The sequence below is a fragment of the Hylobates moloch genome, unplaced genomic scaffold (assembly GCF_009828535.3).
Source record: "Hylobates moloch isolate HMO894 unplaced genomic scaffold, HMol_V3 SCAFFOLD_4, whole genome shotgun sequence".
Classification (NCBI taxonomy): Eukaryota; Metazoa; Chordata; class Mammalia; order Primates; family Hylobatidae; genus Hylobates; species Hylobates moloch.
The window spans coordinates 47,880,784-47,904,680 of NW_026652279.1; the positions used below are offsets into that span (position 1 = coordinate 47,880,784).

General features: G+C 40.6%; 1 protein-coding gene and 1 pseudogene across 2 annotated transcripts in view; both read right to left on the reverse strand.

The window, feature by feature from the left end:
* Positions 1–23,897, reverse strand: part of GRAMD1C (GRAM domain containing 1C) — a 113,987-nt gene that overhangs the window by 49,945 nt on the left and 40,145 nt on the right. The window contains exons 4-6 of one of the 2 annotated variants that reach the window (XM_032150143.2): positions 21,731–21,834; positions 21,053–21,148; positions 14,526–14,606 (exon numbers count right to left, since the gene is read on the reverse strand). In XM_032150143.2, coding sequence (XP_032006034.1) covers positions 14,526–14,606; positions 21,053–21,148; positions 21,731–21,834 — 281 coding nt within the window. Of the gene's footprint in view, positions 1–6,443; positions 6,699–14,525; positions 14,607–21,052; positions 21,149–21,730; positions 21,835–23,897 lie in introns of those variants that run through there. The other variant, XM_058437490.1, reaches the window with a different exon arrangement.
* Positions 10,850–12,112, reverse strand: LOC116466936 (CTD nuclear envelope phosphatase 1-like; annotated as a pseudogene).

Sequence of the window (23,897 nt, forward strand, 5' to 3'; positions counted from 1 at the left end):
CTAAGCCACTCCTACAAGAAGAAGATAGGTAAACAGGGTTTTATTAAAGGGACAGTTCCTAATTTTCTCTGTTCTACGCACAGATTAGAAAAAACAAAATTAAAGTAAAAATACCTTGCTTATGCTAAATTGATGTAAAACAGCTACTGCAATATTATTTTAATCTCATCTTTAAAATTAACTATATTACAGGTTAACTTTTCTTCTCCATGCTAGTAATTTCTAGGCAATTCTGGGAATGTCATGATTACTTCTTCATATACCACTTCTCCAGTACTGATGTAGTAGTCCTGTCAGACTCTTGCATTAATCCTCTACGACAACCAAAGATTCTATTTCTGAGTGCTGTAAATGTAACGTAAGGAAATAGCAGGAAGAGCCAGCTGTTCAGGTGGAACAATTCTGCTAAGCACCCAGCACATCTCTCATCACTGAAAGGTTTAAGGCAACATTTTGATTACTCAGTAATTCTTTTCTTTGAAAATATTTCTGACTTTGGTGTATTTAGAATAATTCCCTGGCAGTGATCTGGACTATAATAAACAGTACAGTTTCATCTACTAATTCCTATTTATTTCTCAGAAGAAAATTTTTCTTCTAAATAATCAAAATTTGCCCTAATTTCTACCTAGTCATTCCATTTAATTTAGTGATGCGTGTAAACAGATCGAAGGCTACTTGATGAACTCCAAGGATCAACCTTTTGAGGGATGCTAAAATCTCATCATTTTATACAATGGCAGAATGAGGCAGAGTAGAGTGATGCTGAAAATACTACTCATTCAAATGAAGAAAGCCCACTATGGGGGCAGCTTCCACTGTCTATAAGGCAGTGCTTTTAGCCTATTATAGTAGTTCTCATTGACTAAAATTGTAGCCAAATATATTTACGATGGTGAACAAATAGCTATGAGAAAAATATACATTAACTGTACCACAATTTGATATTTATACACATTTTTGCTAAATATAAAAATCCTTATACCAAACCACTGCTATGTAGGGCAGAGCTAAATTTAGTAGGCTTCAGAGGGAAAAACAGAACCTAGAACTGAGCCTCAGGAAAGCCCAACACACAAAGAGAAAATAGAGGAGTGGCCAGCAAAAAAAGATTCAGGGAAACACCAGAAAGGTAAGAGAAGATTCCAGAAAGAATGTCATGAAAGGCAAGGGAAGAAAGTATTTCAAAATGGAAGGAGTATACAGTGGTATCGAACGCTGCCGAAAGGTCAAGTAAGATGAGCACAGGATGAACACATGTATGTCAAATGCAAGCATCCAGAGGAATGATGCAGCTTACCAAACCAGTTCCCCATCACTTGAGCATGTGTGTATCATGAGACTGAGGCAGGGAGAGGAGATACAGTGGGGAAAGAGGAAGCAGCCAGGTCAAGAAGAGCCTTGTACGCCATGCCAAAGAATATGGATTTTACATTGTCAAAATATCAAAAGCCACCCAGTTGTTTCATATAGAAAAGTAACGAGTTCAGAATTATGATTTTAAAAGACATGATTTTAAAACACTACTATTTGACATCAACCTCAAAGACAGATCAGGTGTTAAAAAGAGATTAGAAGACATTGGTAATGGTTCAAGCTAGAAATGATGATGACCTCGGTGACCAACTAGACATGGCTGGCTGGCAAAGAGGCAAGAAACAGGATACATCCAGGTTTCTGGCTTGGGTGACTGGGTAGAAGGCGGTGTGGCTCACTGACCAAGGGAAAATAGGTAGAGGAGTTCCGACAACCAAGAAGGTAAAAAAGAGGGAATGATATAATACAAACACTTCTATACTGCCATGCTATTACATAGCAAACGTGACAAATAGTTACCAATTTCACATTCATTTTTTTTCCAGGTAGGTCTGAATGTTGCATTTATTAGATTGATAGCACTACCGGAAAACTTTTGGAATTCCAGTAACTCCAAAAGGAATGATCTTCAGAGAGTGACATAAGGAAGAACAAGGGGATTTGATAATGTTGTGCAGGCTAAAGGAGAAAGCTGGATGACACTCCTCCAAAAGGTCTCAGTGGCTGACATCAGCTTTGTAAACTGACCACTATTTAGAGAAAAGCCTCAGAGCTGTCACTATTCTAGAGTTGGCTCAGGGAGGCCAACTTAAATAAGCCACACTCACAACCTGATACTAGCTCAGTTGGAAATACACTAATGCACAGTGGGGAAGATTCCTTTCTGGTCATCAGAAATCTATTCTTCTATCGCCCAGAACACCTGAATACCTTGGAAGTCAGATTAGAAATCAGAACGTGGCACAACAAGCATGGAATCAGAGCAAAAGTAGACAGCTTTAAGGGACAATTTACTGTGACCTTGGTGGGGCATGATGATTCATCTCTGTCCCATCTCCATACGGTTCTCTACTGATGAAAGTCTGCCTCTGCAACTCCACTTTTCTGTCCTAAGTTCTTGGCCTAAGTCTGATCAAGTCCTCTTCAGACTGATATATTCTTTCTTTTTATACACTGATACTTTCAATCAACTGTTTTAAATCCTTTTTCCCCAGCACAATAGCACACCCTTCTGTGTCAACCTTCTAGTCAGTGATTCCCAGAATAGAAGCTAGAGTGACATGTATCAGAATTTAGACAGCATACATCTGTATACATTTAAAAAGCTCCCCTCATTACTTTACCCCTGAATCTAACATATGCTATCTTCTTCTGCTATTTGGGAGTAAGAGGAAAAGCCATTCTGTCTCTTTAAGCCTTAAAATTCAAAATAAGTACAGCTCTATTAGACTCTGGATTGAAATATTCACTTTCAGAATATACTCTTAAATTTCCAAGGAGAGCTAGCTTCCCCATAGCCCCCATGTGCTGGCAAGAGAGACCACTATTACCTTGCTAAGATAAAAACAGTACAGGCCAGGCGTGGTGGCTCACGTCTGTAATCCCAGCACTTTGGGGGGCCAAGGCAGGCAGATCACCTGAAGTCAGGCGTTCGAGACCAGCCTGGCCAACATGGTGAAACCCCGCCTCTATGAAAAATACAAAAATTCGCTGGGTGTGGTGGCAAGCACCTGTAATCCCAGCTACTCAGGAGGCTGAGGCAGGAGAATCGCTTGAACCTAGGAGGCGGAGGTTGCAGTGAGCCGAGATCATGCCATTCCACTCCAGCCTGGGCGACAGAGCAAGACTCTGTTTCAAAAAAAAAAACAGTACAAAAGTAAATTTTCTGCATACATCCTGCCTATATTACTAATATCTGTAATCCTAAATGCAATAAATACAAGAATATCAATAGGAATATGAAATAATTGAGCCTTAATTTAAAAAATCTTTTAAATTTTAACCCTTGTTACTACTGATAACCTTACATATGAACCCTATTTTCTTAGTAATTCAAGTATATAGAAAATAACATTTCTTTTGGCAACTGAGGGTGCTTTAGTGTTTCAAGATAATCATTTGTTCTCACTGTACATATTGAAGGTTAAAGAAACTGAATTAAATATACATTGAATTTAGGGTGTGCCCTGAATGCTGTTTCTGAAATATTTCAGAAATGTCTGTGTTTTCCCCCTATCCTTTGCCTTTTCCTTGAACTAAGAGAATTTATAATATCTTGTTAACAGTAGTAATTATTTGGACTCCAAATCATTGAAGTTCTACCAAATTGAGTCATTCAAAAAGTATTTATTGAGCATCTGTTACACGTAATGTATAATTTATTGTCCAAACTGGCACACTTTTGAGAGTAAGGGAAGTGCAATATTTACTTTGACAAAGGCCTAAACCCAGACAGTTTCAGACTGTACTTGGTAAACCAAACTGTATACCAAACCAGCTATGTGGTAAAGACTGAACTTGTCAGTGGACATACAACAGTGAACAAGACAGACATGGTCCTTGTCTTCAAGAGATTTATAGTTAAGCAAGGAGAACAGAAATAGAACAAAGAATTGTAACTGTAATGCATATTACAGAAATACAAAATGTTATAGGAAACGAAAAGAATGAACCTGACTTCAGGTTTATTAATGAGAACTAGAGTGGGGAATAAGAGGGTCACAACTTCCTGGCAGAAAGAACATTTGAAGACCTACTAAAAAAAAAAAAAAAAAAAAAACAGCAGAACATTTAAGATGACAAGAATGAGAGGGTATACTAAGATGTGGGTGGAGAGGTGGGAAGGGTCTTGATTATGTGGTCCCTATAGAGATTTTTAGATTTTTATTCCAAGGGCAATGGGTATTAAGCAGGAAGCAAAAATAAGCAAGCTTTTTTTTTTTTTTAAAAAAGATAACTTTGGCTGTAGTACTGTTCAGGGTTCGACAAACTGTTTCTGTAAAGGGCCATATAGTAAATATTTTAGGCTTTTTGGGCCATATGGTCTCTGTCACAACTACTCAACTCTGCTGTTGTAGTGTGAAAGGCAGCCATAGAAATACATAAACAAATGAGCATGGCTGTGTTCCAATAAAACTTTATTTATGGACACTGAAATTTGAATTTCATATAATTGCCACATGTCATGAAATATTATTCTTTTGATTTTTTTCAGCCATTTAAAAATGCAAAACTAGTCATTGTGTGCAGACCATACAAAAACAAAACAGGACTGTGCTTGGCTCTGGTACAGAACACGGATGGGGGCTGGCACAAATGAAGAAAAAGAGCTGAGGAGTGGAGTGGGAAGGGCCTAAAACTTATCTTGAACTATGACTGCACAGTTCTTTACAAGGACCAAGAAAACATCAATTGTTTGTATTAAAGAATGGTGCTTCCATTGTCCTCTGGCCCCACAAATCCCCAGATATTCAATGTTCTGTATAGAGAATGGGAGCTAAACTCACAGACTGCAAACTAAGCTGAAGTGCTATAAATTATGTCACGAATGATTGTAGTGACAGTTTAAACTCATGTCTAAACATGGATGACTTAAGTTTCGCCAGGTCAAATATTAGAAATAAACCGTCCTTTCTGGAGCAATGTATCAAAGTAGTTTTTTATTTTTATTTTGTTTTGTTTTGAGATGGAGTCTTGCTCTGTTGCCCAGGCTGGAGTGCAGTGGCACCATCTCAGCTCACTGCAACCTCCACCTCCCAGGTTCAAGCGATTCTCCTGCCTCAGCCTCCTGAGTAGCTGGGACTACAAGTGCTGCCACCACGCGCAGCTGATTTTTGTATTTTTAGTAGAGACAGGGTTTCACCACGTTGGCCAGGCTGGTCTCAAACTCCTAACCTCAAGTGATCAGCCCACCTCAGCCTCCCAAAGTGCTAGGATTACAGGCGTGAGCACTGCGCCTGGCCCAAAGTAGTCTTATGAAGAGAAAAAGATGGTTCTTTTAAAAACATTCTTTTTCAAAGACAACATATTTGGCTCCAAGTCTTTCAGTCTTGTGGATTTATTTTACTGGAAAAATAAATAAAACAAATGCACACAAACATAATTTTACTATCATTTTATAGTACTTTAATAAAAAATCTACTTTCTAGATTAATTTGCTTTTTTAAAGGCCTTCTCATGCAAGAAGTAAGCAGAAGAAACACATAATTACTTTTACTTAGATTCCACAATTACATGCAACACAAATATAATATTCTGAACTTAATTTTTTTTTTTTTTGAGACAGTGTCTCACTCTATCAACCAGGCTGGAGTGCAGTGTCACGGTCACAGCTCACTGCAGCCTCAACCTCCTGGGCTCAAGTGATCCTACTACCTCAGCCTTCTGTGTAGCTGGGACTATAGGCATGCACCACCACACCTAGCTCATTTTTTTTAACTTTTTTTTTTTTTTAGAAATGGGGTCTCTCTATGTTGCCCAGGCTGGTCTTGAAGTGGCCTCAAGCAATCCTCCCACCTCAGCCTCCCGAAGTGCTGGGATTACAAGCATGAGTCACCATGCTTGGCCAAAAATATTTTTAATATATATCAAATGTATTATTCAAATTACTTATAAAGTTTTTTAATAGAATTTTGTAGTTATGCTATAAATTTTATGAGGGTTTTTTATCTTTTTTTAAGAGTATTACACAAGATCAAGAAATCTAACCAATGTGGCTTTATGACTTTAAAAAACTAAAAGGGAACTGAGGCTTACAAAATTACAGATAACACCAAGACTATACCTAGCACTGTGCCTGGCACCTAATACTGCATAAATGGGAGCTGCTGTTATTGTTATTATAGATATTAACATGGTAAAAGTTGTTTTGGTTGAATTCTACAGTGCTTAAAATTCCATTTAGGATAGTTTTGACACTGAGATCTCACCTTCAAGTTCTGTGTAATGGTTAATACATAATATATGCTTAAACATTTTTGTCTTCTTGTAGAGCAGAAACGGACACCATTCTGTTTATTAAAATGAGAATACAGTGTCCACTTGAAATAGAGTTGCATATTCAACATTAAAGATAACCAAATGATCCAAATACTTAAAAGGTATAACTACTGTGAAGATAGTGATACCTCCGTGTGTATACATTAGAAACACAGATAATATCAGGATCTTTTCAAAGTGGGTAAATTTTACTTCCAGCCAGTAAATGCAGTGTTTCTTGGCTATGGTGGGTGGCCTCCAGTATCCTGGAATTCCTTTTCTTCTTCTCACTTCAGAGAGCTTTCTTCTTCATTAAAGTGAAGAACTCAGTTTCTCCCTTGGCTCATCTGTAAACCTGAACTTTATCACTTCCCTGGAGATATTTGTTTTTATAAGGACATATCCCAACTGATATGTGTGTGAAAAGCACGAATGTGATTTTGAAAGGACATTCGATACAGTATATAACCAAGCATAGGCTGTGATAAGTCGCTGGTGCCTTGCTAGAATGAGAATGCACCTCATGGATTCTGAGCACTCAACAAGTTGGTATGTAGGGGTGGGATAGCCAGGTCCCTATGGCAACACTGGAGTTTTCAGCCAGTGCTAGAATAGAGCACCCCACGGTAATGACAATGAATCTGAAAGTGACCGGCCTGCAGTGGGTGAAGGAGGCTTCCTTGCCAAAGTGCAACCTGGAAGGGCAGTGTAGAGCTGAGTTGAGAGCAGCACGCAGCTATGCATTGCCCCACGCTCTTGTAGTAGATGCCGTGTGCTGTAGGACCTGCTGCCCGTGGACCTGTCCTGTGAGCATCACCCAGGACAGGAGCAAGGGCATGTGGCTCTGGTGAAGCAGGACACCCGAACACCCAGAGACATTCAGCAGGGGCTTGGACTTGGGGCTTCCAAGCTAGTCACTTCTATTCCCTTACCATGGGTCAGAGAGACTGGGCTTGGCAAGCCCCCTCACCCACACCTGCTTTTCTCCTCTGCCCCCTCCCCATCTCAGACTTGTAGGCTACTTCTCCAAGGGTCCCCACTCCAGCAAAGTGAAAGCATTTGAGTTGGGCACTGCTTAGGAGAGCCTGTCCTCAGCCATTGAGTTCAAAAGGCCATTCAACATAAAGAGCTCTGGAGGCCAAAATGTGTCCACTTCAGGGAGGTGCTTAGCTGGGGAGTAGGGAGGAGAGGAGGCTAAGTTCCCACTTGCCAGCTTCAAAGAAAGAACCTTTCTTGGCTGGGCAGAGACTCACACCAGTAATCCCAGTACTTTGGGAGGCCGAGGCAGGCAGATCACCTGAAGTCGGGAGTTCAAGACCAGCCTGACCAACATGGAGAAACCCTGTCTCTACTAAAAATACAAAATTAGCCGAGCATGGTGGCGCATGCCTGTAATCCCAGCTACTTGGGAGGCTGAGGCAGGAGAATCACTTGAACCTAGGAGACAGAGGTTGCAGTGAGCCAAGATCGCCATTGCACTCTAGCCTGGGCAATAAGAGCAAAACTCCATCTCGAAAAAAAAAAAAAAGAGGCTTTCTTATCCACGGGAAATCTCTACTGTTCCCCTTAAACCATTTCTTTTAATAGCAGCTTTAATGTGCTATAATTCACATACCAGAAAATTCATCCCTCTAAGTGTACAATTCAGGCGGTTTTCACATATCCAAAGTTAAACAACCATCACTGCTAATTTCAGTACATGTTGTCAACCCAGAAAGATACCTGACTCCATCAGCTGTCACTTCTCATTACTCCCTCCTCCTAGCAATAACTTTACTATTTCTATTTCTATGAACTTGCCTATTCTAAACATTTCATAAGAACAGAATCCTACAGCATGTGTTCTTTTGTGACTGGCATCTTTCACTTAGCATTATGTTTTCAAGGCTCATCCACGTTGTAGCATGTATCAGTACTTCACTACATTTTATTACTGAATGATATTCTATTGTGTGGATATACTTTTTTTTAGATGGAGTTTTGCTCTTACTGCCCAGGCTGGAGTGCAATGGCACGATTTCGGCTCACTGCAACCTCTGCCTCCCGGGTTCAAGTGATTCTCCTGCTTCAGCCTCCTGAGTAGCTGGGATTACAGGCATGTGCCACCGTGCCCGGCTAATTTGTATTTTTAGTATAGATGGGGTTTCCTCCATATTGGTCAGGCTGGTCTCGAACTCCCAACCTCAGGTGACCTGTCCACCTCAGCCTCCCAAAGTCTGGGATGACAGGCATGAGCCACCACACCAGGCCATACATTTTATTTATATATTAATCACTTGATGGACATTTGGATTGTTTCTACTTTTTGGCTATTATGAATAATAAATGCTGCTATGAACGTTGGGGTACAAGTTTTTGTAAGAACAGATCTATGGTAAACATTTTGAGGAGCTGCCAAACTGTTTTTCAAAGCGGCTGCATCATTTTACAATCTTTCCAACAATGTACTTGAGGGATCCACTTTCTCCACATCCTCAACAGCATTTGCATTTAAAAAAAATTTTTTTTCAGCTTTACTGAAGTATAATTAACAAATAGGAATGGTACATATTTAAGGTATACAACTTGATGTTTTGATATGCATATACATTGTGGTCGCCACAATCAGGTTAATTAACACATCCATTACCTCATATAGTTATCATTTGCTTGCCTTCTTTCTTTTTTTGTACTGGTGAAAAAACTTAAGATCTACTCTCCTAGCAAATTTCAAGTATACAACACAGTATTGTTAACTGTAGTCAGCATGGTGCACATTTGATCTCCAGTACTCATTCATCTTGCATAAATGAAACTTTGTATCCTTTAACCAACATCTCCCCATTTCTTCCTACTCCTGCCAACTACCACTTTACTCTCTTTGAGTTCAACTTGTATAAATTCTACTTGATAATGGTATATAACCTTTTTATATGTTGCTGGATTTGGTTTGCTAATATTTTGTTGAGGATTTTTGTGTCATTGTTCATAAGGGATACTGGTCCAGAGTTTTCTTGTGGTGATGTCTGGTTTTGGTATCAAGGTAATACTGTACTCATAGATCAAGTTGTGAAGTGTTCCCTCTATTTTTAGAATACTGGGTGAAGGACTGGTGTTAATTCTACTGTAAACAGTTCGTTCACCAATGACGCCACCTGGGCCTGGGCTTTTCTTTGTGGTAGGTTCTTTATCATTAATTCAATCTCTTTTCTTGTTATAGGTCTATTCAAATTCTCTATTTCTACTTGAGTCAGTTTTTGTAGTTTGTGACTTTCTAAGTACTTATCCATTTCATTTAGGGTAAATAATTTGTTGGCATACAATTATTCATAATATTTCCTTATAATTTTCTTATTTTTATAATGTTAGTAGTATCGTCACCACTTTCAGTCCTGAATTTTACAGTTTTAATCTTCTTTTTTTTCTTGGTTGATCTAGCTAAAGGTTTGTCAATTTTCTTTTTTATTTTTTTTATTTTTTGGAGACGGAATCTCGCACTTTCATCTAGGCTGGAGTGCAGTGGTGTGATCTTGGCTCACTGCAAGCTCCACCTCCCAGGTTCATGCCATTCTCCTGCCTCAGCCTCCCTAGTAGCTGGGACTACAGGCGCCCGCCACCATGCCCAGCTAATTTTTTGTATTTTTAGTAGAGACAGGGTTTCACCATGTTAGCCAGGATGGTCTTGATCTCCTGACCTCACGACCCACCCACCTCGGCCTCCCAAAGTGCTAGGATTACAGGCGTGAGCCATGGCGCCCAGCCTCATTTTTTATAAAGAAGCAACTTTTGGGCTGGGTGCGGTGGTTCACACCTGTAATCCCAGCACTTTGGGAGGCCAAGGTGGGTGAAACACCTGAGGTCAGGAGTTAGCGGCCAGCCTGACCAATATGGTGAAACCCCACCTCTACTAAAAATACCAAAAATTAGCTGGGCGTGGTGGCGGGTGCCTGTAGTCCCAGCTACTTGGGAGGCTGAGGCAGGAGAATCGCTTGCACCTGTGAGAGAGAGGTTGTGGTGAGCTGAGATCGCGCCACCACTGCACTCCAGCCTGGGCGACAGAGTGAGACTCCGTCTCAAAAAAAACAAAAAGGCCGGGAGCGGTGGCTCATGCCTGTAATCCCAGCACTTTGGGAGGCCAAGGCAGGCGGATCACGAGATCAGGAGATCGAGACCATCCTGGCCAATATGGTGAAACCCCATCTCTACTAAAAATACAAAAATTAGCTGGGCGTGGTGACGCATGCCTATAATCCCAGCTACTCGGGAGGCTGAGGCAGGAGAATCCCTTGAACCAGGGAGTTGGAGGTTGCAGTGAGCCGAGATCGGGCCACAGCACTCTAGCCTGGTGACAGAGCGAGACTCCGTCTCAAAAAAAAAAAAAAAGAAACAACCTTTGGTTCTGTTGTCTATTTTTCTATTCTTTATTTCATTCATTTCTGTTATAATCTTTATTATTTCCTTGCTTCTTCTTGCTTTGCATTTAGTTTGCTGTCCTTTTTCTAATTTCCTTTTTTTTTTTCCAAAGTTATAATGGATGGTTTAAAAGAGAGGAAAAGAAAAAGGACACAAAGCTGGTTACAGGTCTGAGGGAGTCTAAGGAGAGAAAAATAGAAGGAGAGTAAAGGGGGAACAAATTTAGGGAAAATCCAGTGGCCCAAAATCCCAGTATCCACCCACAGCCCAGCCCCTGGAGCAGGAGTGAAGAATTAGATCAGTTTTGTACAAGAGTTTTTTAAAAAAATCAAATCACAACAAAGTTGACTTGGCTTCTCTTTGAGCCTCCTGGATCACCGTATGTCTGTCACTCTGGCCAGTCCTGCCTCTTCACAAACGCTGATTCGGCTCTCCTGGGCTTCCGCCTGTGTCCCAATCTGGGGTTTCCATGCAGTGTGAACACGAAGTTAAGAGTGAGGCTGCTTCAGAGCCCCCGGCCTATGTGTCCATCCAGACTCCAGGTGGAGTGTAGGGCTCCCAGGGCAGAGAGGGGTGGGAGGGGCAGACCTTGCCCAGGTAGTCCTCACATTGGTCAGTGCATCAGACGGCATCCCAAGAGCTCGCCCTCCCTGTCCCCCCTACTCCAACTCAGGTGGAGGGGGAGCAGCTGTCACCAGAGCCGATGTTGGTGAAGGTTTCGGCTCAGCACAGACCGAACATCAGCGGTGAACCTGAGGGCATCCAGCATCGGGAGCAGGTTGAGAAGGGCTATGTCACTGGGGTCACTGAACCAGGATTTGATGGGGATGGCATTGTCTGGATGGCTCCTGTAAGCCCCTGGGGAGTTATCCAGGATCACAATGCTGGAGAGGTCACTGTGGACCACAGAGAGGTCCTTGATTTAGCTGCCCAACTCCAAAGTGCAGTGCTGTCTGTAATGCATCCTCTTAAGAATGCTTCTGCTATTGTCCAGTTTACCTGCCACAGCAGAGCCATAGATCTCCATGCTTGCTGTAAACACGACCAGCTCGTACCACTGGCTCACCACTTCCAGGAAGAAATCCACACGAGGCCTCTTATGTACAAAAAACCGGACAGGATGTTTGTCCATTACCACCTTGAAGATGAAGTCAGGAGGCGTACCAGGCCGGACTGTGGGCCTCAGGACCCCATCATGGTGGGAGTGAATAAGTGTTTCATCCAGATCCAGCACCAGGATCTTCCACTTCACCTGGGCTAGCCGATTCCGGGACACAGGAGATAACGGGAGGATATCATATCGAACAGTTTGGTACTGAATTACCATACGGATCTGCCTCCGCAAAAGGTAAATGAAGAAGCTCCAGAGCTTGGCGGCGAAGGCCACGAAAGTGCGCAGCCCCAGCAGACACTGCGTCCACATCATCCCGATGACCCCAGCACCACCGGCCCCGGGGCCTCCGCGGTCCAGCTCCGCCAGCCCCCCGGGGGCAGCCCCCCGCCGCCGGGAGGGGGAACGGGGGCCCCGAGTGGCAGGAGAGGCTGCAGAGAGGGGCACGGAGCGCGCGGCTCAGAAAGCCACCCCTGGCGAGGGGAAAGCCCAGTGGAACGGGGAGCTGGGGGACAGGGGTGGGCAGCCCGCGGGGGCCCACAGGGGCTGGGAGTGGCACCGACGGCTTCGGGGAGTTCGCGGGCCGAGACACGTCGGGCTAGGATGGGGTCCTCGGAGACCAGGACGGAAGGGGAAGGATAATTAGGGGAGGGGGCTGTGGGGGAGGGGGATAGGGAAAAGGGAGGAAGGGAAAAGGGAGGGGGAGGGGAAGAGGGGGGAAGCGGAGAGTGGCCCGCTGCGCCTTTAATTTTTTTTTTGAGACGGAGTCTCACTCTGTCGCCCAGGCTGGAGTGCCGTGATCTCGGCTCACTGCAAGCTCCGCCTCCCGGGTTCATGCCTTTCTTCTCCTGCCTCAGCCTCCCAAGTAGCTGGGACTACAGGTGCCCGCCACCACGCCCGGCTAATTTTTTGTATTTTTAGTAGAGACGGGGTTTCACCATAACACATGTTAGCCAGGATGGTCTCGATCTCCTGACCTCGTGATCCGCCCGCCTTGGCCTACCAAAGTGCTGGGATTACAGGCGTGAGCCACCGCACCCGGCCTCTAATTTCTTAAGGCAGAAATATAGGTTATTGATTCACTATCATTCTTTTTTAATATAGATGTTTACAGTTATAAATTTCCTTCTAAATACTGCTTTAGCTGCATCCCATAGGTTTTGGTATATTTTGTTTTTGTTTTCCTCTAACTCAAAGTATTTGCTAATTTCCCTCATGATTTCTTCTTTCACCCATTGGTTATTTACAAGTATTCTGTTTAATTTCCACTTTTTGTGAATTTTCCAAATGTCCTTCTGTTATTTATTTCTAATTTCATGCCATTGTGCTCAGAGAACGTATTTAGTATTATTTCAGTACTGTTAAACGTACTGACACTTGTTTTATAACCTAGCATATCGTCTATTCTGGAGAATGTTTCATGTGCACGTGAAAAGGATATATATATATTCTGCTACTGTTTGGTGGAGTGCATCATAGATGTCTTTTAGTTAGTCTATAGTGGTGTTCAAGTCTTACATTTCCTTGTTGGTCTTCTGTCTAGTTGTTCTATCATTGAAAGTGGGGTATTGAATTCTCCAACATTTTTTGCTAATTATGTATTAAATAAATAGAGATGGCGTTTCGCCATGTTACCCAGGCTGGCCCTGAACTCCTGGACTCAAGCTATCCGCCTGCCTCAGTCTCCCAAAGTGCTGGGATTACAGGCATGAGCCACCACACACAGCCCCAAGTTTTACTGTTGAATTGTCTGTTTCCCTTCAATTCTGCCAACTTTTGCTTTGTATATTTTGGGGCTCTGTACAAGGTCTATATATGTTTATGATTGTTATGAATTCCAGATGAATTGACCCTTTATTCTTCCTTGTCTCTAATAATTTTTGTCTTAAAGTCTATTTTGTCTGATATTACTACATTCACTTCTGTTTTGGTTACTGTTTGCATGGTGTGTCATATTTCTTCCTTTTACTTTCAATCTATTTGTGCCTTTGAATCTAATTTGTCTCTTATATACTGCATATAAGATGGATCATGGTTTTTTTTTTGGTTTTTTTTTTTGAAACAGGATCTCACTCTGTCACCTGGGCTGGAGTGCCGTGGCACGATCACGGCTCACCACAGCCTCAACCTCCCGGGCTCAGGTGATCCTCCCACCTCTGCCTCCCAAGTAGCTGGGACTACAGGTAAGCATCACCACACCCAGCTAATTTTTGTATTTTTTGTAGAGACAGGGTTTTGCCGTGTTACCCAGACAATCCACTCACCTCAGACTCCCAAAGTGCTAAGATTACAGGTATGAGACACTGTGCCTGGCTTGGTTCATGTATTTTTTCATTCTGCCTATCTCTGCCTTTTGGTTGCAGTGTTTAATCCACTTATGTTTAATGGCTATTTTGCTGTTTGTTTTCTATATGTCCTGTGTCATCTTTGTCCCTGTGCACCACCATTACTGCCTTCCTATGTGTTAAAAACATATTTTCTAGTGTATCATTTTAATTCCTTTGCTTTTTTTTATTTTTTATTTTTATTTATTTTCTTGGTGATTATCCTGGGGATTATAATTAACATCTCAACTTGTAACTATAGATCTTGCTTTGATTGAAGTTTCTACTTAGAATTTCAATTATCTAGTCAAATTTAGTTAAGAAAAATAAGAAGGAGCTCTTCAATTCACAAATACACTAGGAGGTTCTTAAAATAAGCAACTGCCTCTAGTATGAACACTTACCTTATCTAATAATACATTCTGCCACAACCTAAAGATACTGAGGTAACTTCTATCCCTGGCACCAAAAGATGTGAAGAAAAACTGCAAAGAAAAATAATAGGACAATTTTAGTGTCATGGAAAATAAGAGGAGATTATCTGTCATGAAGGTCTATGGGGACTTGCTTATGGTTAAAACAAACTAGTAGGTCAACACTGCCTACTTTGTATACTATTTTTATTTTTATTTAACTTCTTGTTATAATAGAAGAAACACAGGTAGTTGCTATATGAACAAGGTGTCTTTACAAATTGTATCTTCCAATAAACACAATTTTGTCAGTATTTACTAGCAATGGGGACTTGAAATAGGTAGCTATTTATGTTTATCAGTTTAACTGTGGAAATCAATCTAAATAAAATTATGAAAAAATGAAAACTTTATTTTATTCTGAACCTTGCAAAGAGATATGAATTGGCTGCCACTTGAGCCAAGTATACACAAAGGAATAAGAAAAAAATACATGTGGACTTCAGAGATAGATTTAAGGATCTTAATTTTTAATTATATCAGTTTTCACAGTCTTCTAAAAACTCCAGAAATACCTCTCTCTGCTAATTATAAAGTACCCATGCTAACACTGCACTTTTCTTTGAATGCTATAAGAGAAAAGTAGCATGTTTCAATCTATAATTCTACACTTTTATTTAAATGATTTTTGCAAAGTCATATTTTAAAATAGGCTTTTATAAGAATATGCAATAAGACAGCACTACATACAGTCTTCTCAGTGTTTTATCTCTTCCAATTCCCTAGTTAATGACCTTTCATGGCTCAGCAGTTATCCTTAAGAAGGAGAAAGTTCAGTTCTATGCTGGATTAAGTTATTTTATTAAGTAAAATATCAAACAAATAATATTTTGGATGCTAATGCTTTTCATAGAAAGACTTTAGAGTGCTATTTTCTAATTCATTAAATTGAAACTTTGCTATACATTATTCATAAAGCAAAACTTTTTACAAAGAAGATATATGCAGGATCTCTTCCAAATAGAATTATACATATAATATGTGATCTAACAATCAATACTTGCTGTTCCCTATTCCCTTTTCTTAGGCCAAATTGTTTTGCCTAATTATAATAACCTTACGACCCTGTGTTCAGATATATAGATTTTAAAAATCTCCTAGTCTATCTCATTTTCACCACTGTGTTATGCTTGCTAATTCCCACTTGTACTATATAGCTTAGTATTAACTTTATCCACTCTCATGCACAACTACCACATTCCCAACTCCTTAAAACGCCCAACTTTCTGGATAATGTACATAAATTACTACCTTTCTTTTATTCCTTGCTAGATATCCAACTTCAAAAACATATTAATAAATCTTGATTTGGCTGGGCATGGTGGCTCATGCCTGTAATCCCAGCATTTTGGGAGGCCGAGGTGGGTGGATCACCTGAGGTCAGGAGCTCAAGGCCAGCCTGGCCAACATGGTGAAACCCGATCCCTACTAAAAATACAAAAATTAGCCTGGCATGGTGGTGGCATATGCCTGTAGTCCCAGCTTCTCGGGAGGCTGAGGCTGGAGAATCGTTTGAACCCGGGAGGTGGAGGTTGCAGTGAGCTAAGATCGCACCACTGCACTCCAGCCTGGGCGACAGAGCGAGACTCCATCTCAGACAAAAATAATAAATAAATAAATTAAATTAAATAAATCTTGATTCAATAATAGCCTTCTTATGAGTTTGGGAAGAGTTCTGGATAATGATACCTCTAAATCGCTGGGGCATAGAACATATTCTAGAACCCAAAACAACTAAAATTGCTATGATTAGCCTTCCTTTAGTCATAGAGTACATAAAAGGGGTGAATATTTAGTAGTACAGAATTTTTTACCATGATGATGAAAAAATGAAATCATTGAGTTAACATAGTGAGGAAGCTAAGACCAGGGTCTCTGCAATTAAGTGAACTGGGTTCACATTCTTGTTCTATCACCTATTGTTAGTACTGTGAATTGGCTCACTTTTCTTTTCTTTAGTTTTCTCATCTGCAAAATAAGAATAATTATCATAGTGGATCTTTATAAGAATTAAATATGAAAATATATATAAAGAGCTTAAAGCAGTGTCTAGATAACAGTAAGTGTTCAGTAAATGCTGACTTATTGTCATTATTAAAATTTAAATGCTTGATCCTGAAATTCCAATACATATGTGAGAAACAGTCACACATGAGCATAAGAGGGCATGGTCAGGCTGTTCACTGCAGCACTGTTTGTAATAACAAAATATTAGAAAGAAACTAATTGTAAAGGAAATCACGGTATATCCATTCTATGAAACACCATACAGCATTTTTTAAAAAAGAGGTGGGTCTATCTACACGTGCAGACCTACAACTACAAGAGATAATGTTGTTTTTTTTTAAAAAAAGGAGAGCCGATGAACAACACATGTAAGATTACATTTACTTTTTTTAAAAAAGAGCAAAACTATACATTATATATGCATACCTGTATGTAAATACAAAGAAAGGAAGTCTGAAAAGATATATACCAAACTGATAGCATTTGCCTCTAGAAAGAAAATGGAATTGGGGATTATGGGTATGGAATGAAGATGTTAGTTTTGAAACTGTTTGATGATTTTGTTAAAAAAATGAAAAGGCATATTATGTATTAATTGTAAAACTAAGAATATTTAAGTCTTCCTCTTTCCTTCCTAAACAGTTCAGCCCTAAAGCTATTGGTGGAAAAGAGAAAAGTAGGCATCCACACTAGGAGTGTGGCAGGCAAGAGAGGTTAAAAAAGCCCAAAGCAGAGGGTTAAAACCAGATAAGAATGAAGAGGCCGGCCGGGCGCAGTGGCTCATGCCAGTAATCCCGACACTTTGGGCGGCTGAGGCAGGCAGATCACCTGAGCTCAGGAGTTCAAGACCAGCCTGGCCAACATGGTGAAACCCCGTCTCTACTAAAAATACAAAAATTAGCCAGGCGTGGTGGCAGGCACCTGTAATCTGAGCTACTTGGGAGGCTGAGGCAGGAGAATTGCTTGAACCCGGGAGGTGGAGGTTGCAGTGAGCCGAGATCATGCCATTGCACTCCAGGCTGGTTGACAAGAGTGAAACTCTGTCTCTCAAAAAAAAAAAAAAAAAGGAAGAGGTCATCCCCTGTGTGGAGTGTCAGAGCCCAAATGAGTAAGGGCCTCCACATATGTGGATGACGTGGAGCACTGTATTAGAACAAGAATGGGGTGAAAAAAGTATGGAGGAGGAGCACAAGTCAGAGCTCAAGGAGGGTGACCATGTAAAGGGGTAGCTTTGTGTGTGGTGTCAAGTGTCAAAGACCAAACATGGTGAAGAGTGGCCACAAATGAGCATGCCCCACAATGACATGTCAGAACCAGAGCAGGTGAGGGCAGCATAGTGTTATAGAGCTCATGAAGGTGGTCTTGTGCTGGAGTATCAGAGCCTGAGCAGGGTGGGGACAGCAACCACACATAGTGACAAACTGGCACAAGCAGGGAACAAAGCGTGTCCCTGTAGAGGGCAATCTGGCAGAGGGTAAAGCAACTTGGCATGGAGTATCAGCCTAAGCAGGATAAAGAGAGTCGGTTGGTTGGTTGGTTTTTGAGACGGAGTCTCACTCTGTCGCCCAGGCTGGAGTGCAGCGACGTGGTCTTGGCTCACTGCAACCTCCACCTCCCAGGTTCAAGCGATTCTTCTGCCTCTGCCTCCTGAATAGCTGGGATTACAGGTGCACACCACCATGCCCAGCTAATTTTTGTATTTTTAGTAGAGACGGGGTTTCACCATATTGGCCAGGCTGGTCTTGAACTCCCGACCTCGTGATCCGCCCGCCTCAGCCTCCCAAAGTGCTGGGATTACAGGTGTGAGCCACTGCACCCGGCCAAGAATTTTTACATGATGAGAGCATCTGTGTCATGGTGTGATGGGCAGCAACCTGATTCTAAGTGTCAGAAACCAACTCAGGCAATGAGGCATCCATGTGGGACAGAGGTGGCAGTGGACATGAAGATTGGTTATACAAAGGCCCAGTGGTTAAATAAGTAACTATATTAAGGATAATGGGAGCCTGGTTTCTCACAGCCAGGGAAGGGAGTTACAAATATGGAAAGGAAGAAAACAAAAATAAACTCTGTGGTGTTAGATGGGACTTGGAGGTCCTGATGTGAATTTATGTTTTAGATGGATGGATGGATAGATGGATAAATAGATGTATAAGTGAGTGTATATATGTGTATGCATTATGCATATGTGTGTGTGATTATATACAGTTAATGTACACCATTATTATGCCCCCTTAAAGGGTTTGAAAATAGTGATACCCCTCCCCCAACCCCATAGCAATGAACACACTGGCTTCTTTCAGTCTCTCCTAAAAGAAACTACGACTCCTTGGAGAAGTGGTTGATCCCAGGGCTGGGGGAGGGAAAGCCTGAAACATCTTGGGCCAAAAAAATAGGTAAATGCTCAAACACACTGAGAATACTCAAAAGGATACTAGAGCCAGCTTGAAGGGGCTCCCACTGGCCAAATTTGGGACAATGTGAGCACCAAAATAAATAATGATAGTAATGGCTTATAATTCATTGAATAAGATAAGAAATCACTAGTTCATACTGACATAAGTAAATGAATGAATAAATTCAAAGTATGGTAAGAATGGTATATCTGCATAGTTTCAAAATACCTTTCCCCAGGTGGGGCGCGGTGGCTCACGCCTGTAATCCCAGCACTTTGGGAGGCCAAGGTGAGCGGATCGCCTGAGGTCAGGAGTTCAAGACCAGCCTGACCAAAATAGTGAAACCCCAGCTCTGCTAAAAATACAAAAAAAATAAGCTGGGCATGGTGGCGCATGCCTGTAATCTCAGCTACTTGGGAGGCTGAGGCAGGAGAACCGCTTGAACCCAGGAGGCGGAGGTTGCGGTAAGCGAAGATTGCCCCATTGCACTTGAGCCTGGTCAATAAAAACAAAACTCCGTCTCTGAAAAAAAAAAAACCTTTCCCCAAAATACTTATTACTACAAAGGAAAATAGATTATAGTAAAGTCTGCAGACACCACCTTAATCGAATGTTCAAAGTAAATATCACCAGTAATGGTAGAAGTTAAAATCATGTGCCATCTGATAGGATGCAGTGGTGAGAGCAGAGTGTCATTTCCATGTATTTCTTCCAAAATTACACAACCTAAATTTAATCACAAGGGAACATCAGACAAACACAAATTGAGGGATATCCTACAAAATAACTGACCTGTAATCTTTAAAAGTATCAAGGACATAAAAGTCAAGAAAAGACTAAGAAGCTCTTCTAGGAAATTAAAGAGCATGATAACTAAATGTAATGTGTAATCCTGAACTGAGTCTGTTTGCTATAAAGGATATTATTGGGATAGTTATGGAAATTGAGTGGGATCTAAGAACTGAATGGCGGTAACAGATCAGTGTTAATTTTTTGATGTTGAATTATATTGTGGTTATATAGAAAAATGTCTTTGCTGGAAGTACATGCCAGAATATCTAAGGTGATGGAGGATCAAGGTGAGAATTTATTCTCAATTAGTGCAGGAGCAAAAGCTCTTTGTACTGCATTTGGAAGTGTTCTGTAGGGATAAGACTGTTTAAAAATAAAAATAGCCAGGCTCAGTGGTGCACACTAGAAGTCCGAGCTACTTGGGAAGCTAAGGGTGGAGGATCGCATGACCCCAAATGCTCGAGGCTAGCCTGTGCAACATGGCAAGACCCCGTCTCTAAAAAAAGAATAAGATAAAATTTAAAGTGAATTTAGAAGAATCTCCACAAGATTAAAAGGTATAATTACAAAGATTTAATATCACAGTACTAATTCTCTCTCCCCTCCTCCCCCAAAACTCTCCCTTTCTCTTTTTCTCCCTCCCTACTTCTCCTTTTTTTCTCTTTCCTTTTTTTTCTTTCTTTCCTTCCTCTCCTTCTTTCTTCTTTTTCTTTCTCATCACTACACTTCTAATGTCTCTCACACAGGGCCCTAACCAATTTTACAGGTGGTTAAGAAATATTCTTGATATATCCCCACTAAGAAATGGCAGATATTGTAGGTGAATAAAAATTATGTCAGTTAAAGATAATTGCCATTTTTTAAAAAAAGAATACAGTGGTTCGTGTTTATGTGTATGCTATCCAAATCTCTGTTCACCAGGAGCATTTTTTATTAGTTGCTATTGTGCAGTTATTACTGACTGAAAAATACTCGTAGGATTATTAGAGTATTTAGAAATAAGGACATTGTGCTAATGTTACCCTGCCTAGAAATGAAAAATATGAGTGAAAGTTATCTGTAAACTATAAAGTACAAAAAATGTCAGCAGTCATTTAAAGTTAACCACTAATATAACTACATACAGAATTCTAGTATTAAACATATGTGTATCAGATATTCCTAACCCCAGGAAGAACTGCCTAATTTCCCAACACTGATGGTGAGTATGAGGCAGATTTTCTTCACATTATGTAATATAACAAAGATAGAAAAGTTTTTCACCTTTTCACTTTCTGTAACTATCTGGATAGCATTTGGGATGAGTCGAGCAGTTTTCTCCTTGGTCATGAAAGTTATATTCTTTAAAGCAATAGAAATCTAAACACACAAAAGAATTTTTTAATGTATTTTTCAGAAACATACACAATACAAAATGCCAAGTATCCCATCAATCTAATCCAGAATATTCAACTCTGCAGTTGAATATTCTTCAGGTTTTTCAACCTGAAGGAGTTAATAAGTACACGCTTGTATTCTCTGAGAAAAACAGGGTAAGCAGTTTGCCCTGCAGTATTCTCCCCCAACAACTCCTCTATCTAACATTAGTACAAAGTTTGAAAAGACATGTGGGTGTTCATGTTCCACATTAACACACAAACAAAAATCAGACAGTCTGTCACTTAAGACATGGCTTTGGCAGCCATTAAGATATATGTTCGAGCTTTTTTTTCAATTAAAATATCTTTCTCTAACTATACTGGAGCTCAATGTATTAAATCAGAAAAATATATTATACACTTATATATACAACACATGTTTGTATTTACATGCACACTAGTTTAGATGCACAAATATATGTATAAATTTACTTTGGAATCATCTAAAGTACAGTTTTTGGAAGAACTGTATATATCTCTATGCAATTATTTGTATCAACAAATCAAATGCAAAATGTCTTACTGTAGTTTCCCATCTGAAGATGTTGCTATAGAAACATAGCCAGTTTTCTGAAAGGTATAGTCGTCCCTGAAGCAAAATGTCCCTCTGAAGAGCACAAGCATAATCTACATACACAAAAATAAGATACAGCTTATTCATAAAAATCTGAGAAATTAATAGACCTTATACTATATTTCAACAGATGGAAAGTCATCACTTTTTGTTCATTAGTTCATTCATTCATTCCTTCATATACTTTAGACACCATATGTCAGATATTTTGCTGTGTACTAGGATTAGCAGAAATGGCTCTTGCCTTCATGGAACACAAGGTACAGGGAAGGCAGAAAATAAACAAATATAAAAATAAATATGATAATGACCCAAGTGTAGAGAGAGCTATGAGAGCATATGCACGTATGAGGAGGGCAGGGCAGAGAGTGTGTATCAAGAAGGATTCTCCTAAAAAAAACTGATCTTTAACATGAAAAGATCAATAAAGGGTCAGGAGGATCATAAGGGAACAGCACATGCAAAGGCCTCTTGGTAGAAAGAAACACAGCACATTTGAGGAACTATTAGATCTTTGGGCTGGAGAGGCTACATCATGTAAAGTCTCACAAGCCATAGTAGACTGTGGTTGTCATGAGAGGCCACCGATGACCTTTAAGTGGAAGGAACAGGAACAGATGTATATATTTAAAGATTACTTTATTAACATTGTGAGAGTGAATTATGATAAATCAGAAGTCCAGAGAAAAGTTGATGGTGACTCAGACCAGAAGGTGACCATAGTAAGAGACAGAGTAGTTAGATTAAGACATATTTAGGAGGTAGTACTGATGGTGAATTGGTGATTGATTAGATGTTAGACAAAAGTAAAGAGGGGTCAAAGATGACTCAGAAAATTGTATACATTTTAAGTCAGTTTCAAAGTTGTTTCTCTCAGCTGGGCTGGCCACAGTGGCTCACGCCTGTAATCTCAACACTTTGGGAGGCCGAGGCCAGCAGATCACTTGAGTTCTGAAGTTCGAGACCAACCTGGCCAACATGGGGAAACCCTGTTTCTACTAAAAATACAAAAATTAGCCGTGGTGGCGGGCACCTGTAATCCCAGCTACTCGGGAGGCTGACGCGGGAGAATCTCTTGAACCTGGAAGGTGATGGTTGCACTGAGCCGAGATCGTGCCACTCCACTCCAGGGAGCGAGACTCCATCTCCAAAAAAAAAAAAAAGTTGATTCTCTCCACCTCATCACTAAAGTCCAGCAAAATCAAGTCGGCCTGCCAAACAAGTTAATACCATACCTCTAAGGTTAAGATCTGGCTCTGTGGAGAATGTAAACTGTACTGCTAAATTATTAGTAATATAAGATATAAAGGGCTGCTATGAGGAGATTTAGCTTAACTGCTAAATTTTAAAACTCTATAAACTAATTAGCAATTTTAGGTAGATGTTGCATAAATCTCAAAATGTTTCCACTTAGTCATGTTAAATGTCTAAGCAAATACTAAAAATTGAGCAAAGTAATTCAGTTTTTCACAATGCTTCCATCAGCAAAACAAAAGTGAGGTGCCACCAAACAGAATTTTCTTGTAAATAATTAAGCAGGTTAGGTTACCCATTAACGAGTATTCATCACTAAAACAGAGATTGGGCTAAAGGTCACCTTGAAATATCCTGAAATTTTTTTCCAAACCACCAAACCATTTTATCAATTCAATGTTTCTCAAACTTCAGATCAGAAAGACCTGGCTGACTTATTAAAACACATATTGCGGCCAAGTGTGGTGGCTCACACCTGCAATCCCAGCACTTTGGGAGGCCAAGGTGGGCGGATCACCTGAGGTCAGGAATTTGAGACCAGCCTGGCCAACATGGTGAAACCTCATCTCTACTAAAAATACAAAAATTAGCCAGGTATGGTGGTGGGCACCTGTAATTCCAGCTACTCAGGAGGCTGAGGCATGAGAATCGCTTGAACCCAGGAAGCAGAGGTTACAGTGAGCTGAGATCATGCCATTGCACTCCAGCCTAGGCAACAGAGTGAGAGTCTGTCTCCAAAAAAAAACAAAAAAACAAAAAAAACCCACAAACATATATTGCTAGGCCTCTCCCCCAAGGTTTCTGATTAAATAGTTCTGGGGTGAGTCTGTGTGTCTAACAAGCTCTCAGGTACTGACAGTGT